The 10,972-nt window shown below is 43.4% G+C and overlaps 1 protein-coding gene across 1 annotated transcript; it reads left to right on the top strand.

Annotated features, from left to right (window-relative positions):
* Positions 1-960: 960 nt before the first annotated feature.
* On the top strand, positions 961-9,643 carry LOC114659724 (ciliary neurotrophic factor-like). The gene is made up of 2 exons (XM_028812354.2): positions 961-1,232; positions 8,357-9,643. Exons 1-2 carry the CDS (start codon positions 1,122-1,124, stop codon positions 8,870-8,872), a joined length of 627 nt encoding a protein of 208 aa, XP_028668187.1. The 5' UTR covers positions 961-1,121; the 3' UTR covers positions 8,873-9,643.
* Positions 9,644-10,972: the final 1,329 nt, after the last annotated feature.

Raw genomic sequence — 10,972 nt, 5'->3', positions numbered from 1 at the left:
GATATTGCATTCAGTACATAATTATTTTTAATTAGTATTAAGTGACATTCTTAAGTACAGTAAGTGACACTGCATTCAGTACATAAGTATTATTGTTATTAATTATTATTAAGTTGCTTTGTTACAAGCAGTAAGTGACATTGCATTAAGTGTATAATTATTACTGTTATTAATATTTATGAAGTGATATTATTAAGTACCGTAAGTGACATTGCATTAAGTACATAATTATTACTGTTATTAATGTTTATGGTGTGATATTATTAAGTACAGTAAGTGTCATTGTTGCTCCAGTTGGTCCGCCCGTCAGTCGGAGGCAGACGACAGCACCAGGCGTGACGACAGTTCCCAGACTAAAGGAAGATATTTGTAGTCAAGTACATTGTACTTATGACATAAACGCTTACAAGGCTGAAGGCTGTCGTGAGCAGTTAATAAGTTCAATTTCCGAGATAGGCTTGTTACTGATTGTGCACATTTAGTACCCCGCTGGCCCTAAATGTGGAGACGTCACTGCTTCTAATATACTCAGATACTTTTTAGTTTCCTAAAATAATGCAACGCACAAAATCGGTAAATGTGTTGCATTGCAATGACACAAATAGGAATTAATGACGCTAGATTTTTTAAACCGCACAACTGTAAATTAACTGTAAATTAATAGAATCAGCGCGAGTCTTCATTCTTATCGCCGGGCAGGCTCACGTACACAGAGATCATGCAAACTCCACACACACAAACGCGGGCAGCTTTCGGGCCCTGGTACATATCTGAAGAAATATAAACTATTCCGAAACGCCGGGTTGTCTGCCTCCAAAGCCCTAACTCGCCTCATACACACTTCTTTGTGCACCTATAACTATGTTTATTATGGTCTGTTAGTGCGGCACTTCCGCTAAATCTTAAATTGGGGACAGCGAGAGGATCCCTATTTGTCCCTTACCCTGCCTTTGATAATAAACGGTCACTCCCAGTCCATCGGGATTCCGCCGATCCAGGATTTGACCGTGACGTACGTCTGCTACCTTGCGTGGGACAGGCACGCGCCTCGTCAGTGCGCGTCTCCGCTGCCACGCTCGTGCCCGCAGAACCTATCTGAGTCTAACCAGGGACGCAAGGCTATGGCTACCGGCTTCTCTGACAGTGAACAGGCGCGGCGGGACCACCTCTCCAAAGCGACTTCGCTGGCCAGAAAAGTGCACAAGGATGCCAAAGAAATGCAAGAAATATACGTAAGTGGGACTGGGTGGATTATTGTGGTCTGTTGGACATGCTGGGCAGCAGCAGTAAAACGGCGCCGGGAACGCGTCTTTTTTTTTTTTTCCTGCGGACGCCGGACATGCTGTGCGGCTAAATCAGGACCTGGAAGGAGGTCAGCAATGGTCTGCGTATAATTCACATATGCGGTTTACAGTGCCGGACACGATATGTCTACAGAAAGGCACTGTAAAAAATAAGAGCATGGAAGCTACCTGTAGCGCCGAGGGGACTGCGGTCACTTTTGCCTTTTCATCCAGCTTGGCTACGCAGAGGAAAAACAAAAACAGCATCGGCATGGCAGGATATTACAGGGCACCGGCTGGGCAGCTTTCTTTTTTTCTTTCTTTATGCAAGACTGCGCTTATTTGTATGCCCATCGCGCACATTATTCAGTGTTTACTTTGGCACGGATTTCTTTAATTTCAATTTGCCATGTTGTCATTTCATAAATTATACACTTTTGTAATCTTTCAGCTTTGTCGAACACGTGTTTAGGGGTTTAATGTCAAAGGCACTATAAAGTAAGTAAATTGTGAAGCCCTGCAGGCTACTGCTACATTAGGTTATGAAAAATCACATTTGTCAAAAAAATAAATAAACCGGACCCGTAGTTACCGTGGACCTTAACACCTAATATACGCCAATCCAGTCTTATTTTACTAAACCTGCTAATGTCCGATCCTGAGCTATGCCGCGGTCACGTGCTGTAGGAGTCGTGATGTTTGACCGCTTCACTGCATTTCCGAAACGGGTCCAGCTGCAGAGCTCCGCGATTCAGTAGCTCCGCTGGACTGCCAGTTGGATTGTAGGTTTTTGTCACTTGGTTTAATTAACTTGAGTCAGATAACCCTAATCTTAATCAAAGTGTAGCCAGTCGTAATAAGTGACACACCTTCTTGTATAATACGCTACTGTGGCTGTCCGTTTGTCAGTCGAGGATTTAAAATCAGCTGTAGCTTGCAAACCGTTTGACCTATTGACCTGAAATTTGGTACACATATACTACGTGAGGTCTATTATTCGCTTTCGGGGAGATGATTGACCTCCAAGGTTATCCCTCTTTTTACTTTTATTTTATTTTATTGTAGAATCAACTCTAGGTAGCAGCCAGCGGGGCGGCCGTGCGGCGCATGCGTACTGGCGCCGTTCACCTTCCTAGCACCTTCACCATCACTTCCCCTACCTCTTCATATCTTAAATCATTCTTGAGGCAGATTGAAGACTTAAATGCCAGCTTAAGTAACAAAATTAATGAACACGTACTAAGTAATTGCAGCACAAACACTGACTTAATCAGTTTTAACACAATAAGAAGCAGACGAAAGAAGAGAAGAAGCGGGCCGCTAGATTGCAGAAGAGCTGATCAGGAAGCAGCAAGCGCATCAGTCTCTGAGCAAACGACTGGTAAACGTACAGAGAAAGAGGATGAATGCTCAAGTCAATTGTATTCACTGCACGTTATCGTTAGCAGTGCGCCATTAGCGGTATAATATAAAGAGACTCAGTGGAGTGGAGCTCCGGAGGTCTGCAGCAGACTCAATTGGACTTTCCCTTTCGACTATTCAGAGAAACGCAAAGCTTCAGATGATTTGTGAATTAGTCTTGCGATTAACGATAAACTATATATGTTTTGTGAAAATCAAAATTAACTAAACGTATTAAATGAGTATCATTCGCAACCACAAAACTGTCATTTCTGTCTGACCAGATTGTATTTTTTATTTTATACAATTGACTAAGGAGAAAGGTCAGCATTAAGTTACAACTCAGAGAATTCCGATAGCTTTTTTTTCTCTAAAATGTCAGACTCATTCTTTGTTCATGTGAAATTTCTGACTTGGAAACTTGTATTTATCGTCTATTTAATAGCACGTGAACGCAGCGTTAACAGCCAAAGTACCAGTTCATTATTAAACATTTAGGAACTCAGGAGCACAAGGTAGGTGGAGCTTAATAATTCATTTGTATATGTGAGGAGACGGACACACACACACACACACACACTGACCACTACAGGTACTTGGCTCCACGTGTTTGAGAAGTGCTTCTGTTTGCTACGCTATCTTTCTGCCATTTTGACTGTTGCATGACTATATGACGTAACAGCAAACTGGGACCGGCCATTTGACCATATTATCAGTCACAGACTGTGCAGGTCATTGCAAGCACAGGTTCTCTCAAATTACTTTCTCTTTGCCAACCAAGGAACAAGACAGCAGCGACTTTGTGTTTCTCCCAGAAAATCTAGTGAGGAGACTCATGTAAATGCCTTAAAGTGGAAATGTGAAATATCTCAAGTGGGAGCTCCTAAAACTCCAGTGGCACTTGTTACGCCCCACATCTTGCATCTCTCTGGGATGAATATGTCTTCAACCTTCAACCTCCAACTCGGAGCAGTTCAGAAGCTCTATACTTGGGGTGGAGTAAACTCACAAGACCCCTTTATTGTCCCGACTGGTACAGAATTCGTCTTCTCCGTTGTATCCGCTTGCATGTCACACCTTCACGAGGCGACACACATCCTGCTCTACACGGAGGAGCCGCTTTGTAGCTCACCCACGGCAATTCGGTCACCTGTAGGAACGTGTCAGGTCTTCTCAGCCACACCTTGCGCAAACATTTTAATGTTCCCACACGCAAAAGAAAGTGACAAGCGTACAGCAGAGTATTTCATATGACTCAAAAGTAGTAAGATAAAGCATGATTTGATTTTCCTTAACTATTGCTTTTAAAAAGCATTCTGTCCTTATGAAAGGAGCACACAGCTGAGCCTCAAAGAATTTTTAAGAACTTTTGGAGGAGAAAGGCACCTTGGTTAGAGCTTAGTGCCATCACTGTAGGGACCTGAGTTTAGGTCATGACTCTGTCACTATCTAGTATTACACAGATACGGTAGATAGACGTGAAAGGCACTATATAATAGATAGAAAGGTTTGTGGACCACAGCTTTGTAATCCCAGTAAAGTGTTTTGTTACTACCATCCTTACATTTCACCTTATATAACTGAGCACCAATGCAAATACTTTCAAATTGTAAAATGAAATGTCAAGATGCTAGCTGGGAGATCTGAGCCCGTTGTATGACTTTGCTGAAATCTCCACTGAAATTCAAGTCTCCTTGTGAGAATGTATATGTACGTGTGTATATATCTCTCTATATAGAAAAGAAAATCCTGGAAAGGAAAGCAAATGCAAGGCTACGATACGTGATCATCTCGAAAGACATTTTACAGACCCGCGAGACCAAGGAGACTTGCCACGGTGCGTCTCACGGGGACCGCAAACATGAGACTTGGTGCCAAGAGATTGTCCCAGGGCTGTAGCAAAAAGGACAGCGGCTGTACAGGCTTTAAAAAGATCGAAGGGCAGCATGACAGCAGCTACCCCAACCGAACGCAAGCAGCGTTATACATCCTGCAAGAAAGAATTCAACCACGCCCGGGGCCAGAAATAAAAGACGGGTATTGCTTTTACAACGTCACGTGAGACCAGGCAGTGAGCCATCATTTTAAAACAAGTCAACAGACCTCTAAACTAGCAGTTGTTGGATTGCTTTTGGCAGGCAAGCATCATGGGCTCTGAGCTCTTAAAACAACGACATGCGACAGGCAGAAGAGGCAGCTAGCAAGCAGCAAAAAGACAGCAAATGATCCAAAGGCATATCCTTAGCGTACGTTCAGCCATGACACCCTTCACAACACGAGCAGCATTATACGTCTGGGAAGAAAGAGATGTAACCACGTGTGAGGCAGGAAATAAAGAAACAAGTATTGTTTTTACAAAAGTTTTTAAAGTAAAAGTGAAAATAATGCATATGTAACAATTCACAAGAAAATAACAATCTCTTTAAATTGTAGATTGCCTGCCTAAGGTAAAGTCATCCCTGATGAATGGGGACGTGGGAATGAGGAGTCCTTTCATCGGATTAGCGTTATTTCAGATGTGGAATGGCAAAATGGGGGAGGCAGCTTGATGAATGAGGTCTCCAGGACTTAAAACAAATCCAAATCATACTATGTGATATCATCTACTGTGAAATTCTACTCCGTACTTCTAGAATTTTTATTTTTATACTGTATTGAGGATTTATTCTGTTCTATGTATTATATTGTATTGTATTGACCCCCTTCCTTTTGACACCCACTGCACGCCCAACCTACCTGGAAAGGGGTCTCTCTCTGAACTGCCTTTCCCGAGGTTTCTTCCATTTATTCCTTACAAGGGTTTTTTGGGGGGAGTTTTTTCTGGTCTTCTTAGAGGGTCAAGGCTGGGGGGCTGTCAAGAGGTAGGGCCTGTTAAAGCCCATTGCGGCACTTCTTGTGTGATTTTGGGCTCTACAAACAATAAATTGTATTGTATACCCGGTAAACCAAACACGGGGGTTGGCGAGCGAAGCGAGCAGGGGGCAGAGCCCCCTAGTATGTATATATATATATATATATATATATATATATATATATATATATATATATATATATTCATTGCATTCGTAGTCTGAGTCCCAACCTGATTGTATAGGTTGTTAACTATCAGGTAACGCTTGTGATTGGTCTGCAAGTTGGCAAACATCCGCCATGCCCTTCTCAGTTGTGAGAAGCAGATCATGGAATGTTGCATAGTTTACTGTCAAATAATGCAAAGAGTATGCAACACGTGTTTCCACAAGCGTTACCTGGTAGGTAACCACCCATACAATCAGGTCGGGACTCAGACTACGAATGCAATGAATGTAATTACTCCAATCTACAGGCTGTCAAATAAACGAACTACACGCTGTGGCGCAGCGTACAGGGACTTCGTCGCTGACGTCCGATGTTCGATCCCCACAAGGGGAGCAGTAGAGTGTGTAGGCCTGATGAGCCCAAATAAGGGTGAAACACGTGTCTCATACTCTTTGCATTATTTGACAGTAAACTATGCAACATATATATATATATATATATATATATATATATATATATCCATCCAACCATCCATTTTCCAACCCGCTGAATCCGAACACAGGGTCACGGGGGTCTGCTGGAGCCAATCCCAGCCAACACAGGGCACAAGGCAGGGAACCAATCCCGGGCAGGGTGCCAACCCACCGCAGTATATATATATATATATATATATATATATATATATATATATATATAAATAAAATCCATCGTGTGTCTGTATGTCTGCCTGCTTTTAATGAGAGAACTACTTAACGGATTTAGATAGTTTTTTTTTCTATAATTTGCTTGAACATTCCAGTTGATTTTGCAACTGGAAGTGCTGCCCTTGCTCCTGGAGGCACTCCGGGCATCCCTGGAAGGCTCCTCATCCATCTTCCCGGGTGTGGCAGAAGTGAATGCCTCCCAGGCTCTCTGAGGCTCGGGGCACCCCCTGGCGGTGGCCACGGGCCACAACGGGCTTGAGCTTCCTTCCTCCCTTCCCGTGATCCTCTCCCAATCCAGGGCGATTGCCCCCTCGTGGCCCGGAGGATGAATGTGCCACCTCCGGGTCCTTCCAGGCATCCCGGCTGTGTCTTTCCCCCAGCCGCTTGTGACAGTATATATATGTATATGTATATGTATATATATATATATTTTGTCATAAGCACAATAACGTGCCACACAATAAAAAAGTTTGGGACAGCCATCCGTATATTGTTCCTGGCTGCAATGGATAATTGCAAAGTACAGGTTTGAGTCCACAACTGAACTGATTTGCTGGCACAAAGATGGCGGCTTTAAGGGAGAGCAAAGGAAGTGACATCATCACTGGGACCGGAACTGGAAGTGGTGTCATCGGAGGCCAGGCGGAATTTCCCGTAACTGGTCTGCAGAGAAGTGAGAGAAGGAGTCAGTGCACTCCACCCTCCCTGGTCTGGCATGGAATTACTGTCATTCAGGCCCTTTAGCTGCCTCCCATGCGCATGTGTATGAAAAAAAAAAAATATATATATATATATATGTATACTCTCTCTCACTCTCTAACAAAAACTGTATTTGTTTCCCATTGTATCACCGTTTAAGAGGGGGTTTTGGAGGAGCGACTGCGTCTCCTTGGGGTGCGTTCAGCCTTCCTCTTCACAACATGAGTGGCACAGACACAAAGTGGCTGGTGCATAGCGCAGGCCACAGGGGTTGGCGAGCGAAGCGAACAGGGGGTAACGCCCTAGTATATATGTATATATACAGTATATATATATATATATATATATATATATATATATATATATATATATATATATATATATAATTTTTTTTTTTTTTTTCAGGGAACCCTCTAAAATGCAAGAGACGAAAAGACAAGGTCTCCATTTTATTTCTTTCTGATCCGACTGTTGTCGAGGAGAAACTAAAAGGATATGAAGGAGATCTCTTTTTTGGTTTTTCATTCCAATGGGCAGTGCCCTCCATAATATTTGGGACAAAGACACATTTTGTTCTTTGATTTTTTCCCTTTTGCTCCACAGTTTAAAATTTCAAATCAAACCGTTCAGACGTGACTAACGTGCAGACTTTGATCTAAGGGGATTTGCACACATTTTGGTCACAGCACGTAGAAATGACAGCACTTTGTTATACAAGTTGATATTCCAATGAGCACCTTACTGCAATAACGTGGGAAGTACTGGGAGATGGCAGAGGACACCAGGCATGACTTTTACCAGTAAGATTTGACTCCAGTCGGATGTGTTATGCCTAGGGAGAGAGAGAACATTTTGACCTAAAATATTGAAATTTGAGGTCCTGTCAGGAACTGTTTGCCTCTTTGCACCTAAAACTGCAGTCAATTAAATTTGAGATAAAATGGAAATTCCTTTCAGGAGCCTTTTATTTTCTTTGAAGTGCAATCTCGTGAAGGTGGCTCTCATGCACTTGACTTTGTGTTGTTTAAATAATCTTATCAGCGTTACGTCAATGAATGTAATCAGGAGGGCCTAAAGAATTTTTATGTGCATTCATCCTTTATTTTTTTTATTTACTTATTTATTTTTTCCAGTCCTGCTGAGTCCCGGTTTTACTTTCTTTGTGCATCTTACAGGGGCATCCTATGGGTTGTTATTATTATTACTGTTATAATTATGATACTCACTTGATTGGTATTTCTTTTAATACAGAGACAGAAGCAAGGCCTAAGTGAGGAATTCAGTTATGATGAGGTGGATGGAATCCCGTCTTCTGGAGTTTCGAAGTGGAATGAGCTGTCAGATGAGGAGAGGCTGCGGGCGAATGCCAGTGCCTTTCATTCATTGCATTGCTTCCTGGGCATCGTGCTGAAAGAGCAGCGAGAAGACCTGACCCCCGAAGATGGCGAGTTCCATGAGGCACTTCTCTCCCTGCTGGCTCAAGTGGAGACCTTGGCGGAATCCACAAAGCAGCTCCTCCTCATGTTTGGTCACGTTCCACCCAGTAATGGGATCAGCAGTCCAGAGCAGGACCTCACGTACTTCAAGAAGAAGCTGCGGGGCTACAAGGTGCTGCTGGAGCTCTCGACGTGGGCGCTCAGAGCCACGAGGGATTTCACCAAACTTCAGAAGCAATCCACGAGAATCACATCCACGATGGCTGCCCCGGCGATGCGCTCTGCATCCAGGCAGAAAAATCAGAAGAAGAGGGGAGGCTATGGCAGGTGATCCTCCTGTGGAGGTCCTCTGAGGTTCATTATTTTTGACGTTCCCGTGACTTGACAAACTAACTTTTTGCTCTTTGTGAGGTGTGAACTGTGTGTGGCAACGAGCAAAAAATAGCAGCTATAAACCGAGCATCTAATCAGCAAGCTGTTACTGCGCACCCAGGAAGGTCTAAATATTATAAGTAATTATTATTAATTTTTACTCCTGGGCTTGACGTGAATGTTTTTTTTTTCTTAAATATATTCTTATGCTATGGTTGAATATACTTTAACCACCTGTGTCTCTCGATTAGGATGAATAGTCAAACACACTGTTACTTGTTCAAATGTCTTTTATTGGTTACAGTGTGCGCTGACTTATGCTGCATTCCATTTACCTCGGAGCTGGGAATGACGCCACTCCCGAGCTAATCACGTTCCGGTAAAACATTCAGAAAACCAAAATGGACGCCTTCAGGAAAATCTTTGTTGTGCTCCCTCCATCGGAATAAATAGCAGATGATAACAACGTATTGGGTGGCACATCCAAACACCGTATTAGCATGTCCACCGATGTGTGTACGACTGATTTAATAGATAGATAGATAGATAGATAGATAGATACTTTATTAATCCCAAGGGGAAATTTACATACTCCAGCAGCAGCATACTGATACAAAAAACAATATTAAATTAAAGATTGATAATAATGCAGGTAAAAACAGACAATAACTTTGTATGATGTTAACGTTTACCCCCCCCAGGTGGAATTGAAGAGTCGCATAGTTTGGGGGAGGAACGATCTTCTCAGTCTGTCTGTGGAGCAGGACGGTGACAGCAGTCTGTCGCTGAAGCTGCTCTTCTGTCTGGAGATGATCCTGTTTAGTGGGTGCAGTGGATTCTCCATAATTGATAGGAGCCTGCTGAGCGCCTGTCGCTCTGCCACAGATGTCAAACTGTCCAGCTCCATGCCAACAATAGAGCCTGCCTTCCTCACCAGTTTGTCCAGGCGTGAGGCATCTTTCTTCTTAATGCTGCCTTCCCCAGCACACCATCGCGTAGAAGAGAGCGCTCGCCACAACCGTCTGAAAGAACATCTGCAGCATCTTATTGCAGATGTTGAAGGACGCCAGACTTCTAAGGAAGTATAACCGGCTCTGTCCTTTCTTACACAGAGCATCAGTATTGGCAGTCCAGTCCAATTTATCATCCAGCTGCACTCCCAGGTATTTATAGGTCTGCACCATCTGCACACAGTCACTTCTGATGATCACGGGGTCCGTGAGGGGTCTGGGCCTCCTAAAATCCACCACAAGCTCCTTGGTTTTGCTGGTGTTCAGGTGTAGGTGGTTTGAATTGCACCATTTTTAACAAAGTCCTTGATTAGGTCCCTATACTCCTACTCCTGCCCACTCCTGATGCAGCCCACGATAGCAGTGTCATCAGCGAACTTTTGCACGTGACAAGACTCCGAGTTGCATTGGAAGTCCGATGTATATAGGCTGAACAGGATCGGAGAAAGTACAGTCCCCTGTGGCGCTCCTGTGTTGCTGACCACAATGTCAGACATGCAGTTCCCAAGATGCACATATTGAGGTCTGTCTGTAAGATAGTCCACGATCCATGCCAAATAGAACAATGAACAAATAGAGAGAAGTGCTAATAAACAGTATAATACTACAGCTTTCGCTGAAGATCACGGTGTACGTTGCCATTTTGGATTGACATCGGACAAACTCTGGCTTGACGGTCCTGAGTTGGAAATCTGACTTAAGGGGCTGCTGTTCCAGCTGAAAATTCCGACTAGGAACTCTGAAATTCTGACTTGAAATGGAATGCAGCATTATTATCAAAAGTTGCAGAGAAGACGAGCGCTGGAACCTTCCTAATTGCTCTTTGTATCCCTGATGTGTACATTAGGGATGGATGGTCGGTGAGGCCCATATAATCTATGCGAGGTGTAAATGTAGGATGAGGGAAGGGGCGTTTAGGGTGTTAAAAAGGTGCCGAGAAGTCTGATGAAGATGTGGGACAAGGTGGTGGGACAGCCGTAGTGCAGGAATAGTTAATCCAAATTAACAAGCAACTTTGCCTGGGCCACTTTTTTTAGGATAAAGTGTTC

The sequence above is a fragment of the Erpetoichthys calabaricus genome, chromosome 10 (assembly GCF_900747795.2).
Source record: "Erpetoichthys calabaricus chromosome 10, fErpCal1.3, whole genome shotgun sequence".
In the NCBI taxonomy this organism is placed as follows: Eukaryota; Metazoa; Chordata; class Cladistia; order Polypteriformes; family Polypteridae; genus Erpetoichthys; species Erpetoichthys calabaricus.
This window is presented reverse-complemented; position numbering and strand designations above follow the sequence as displayed.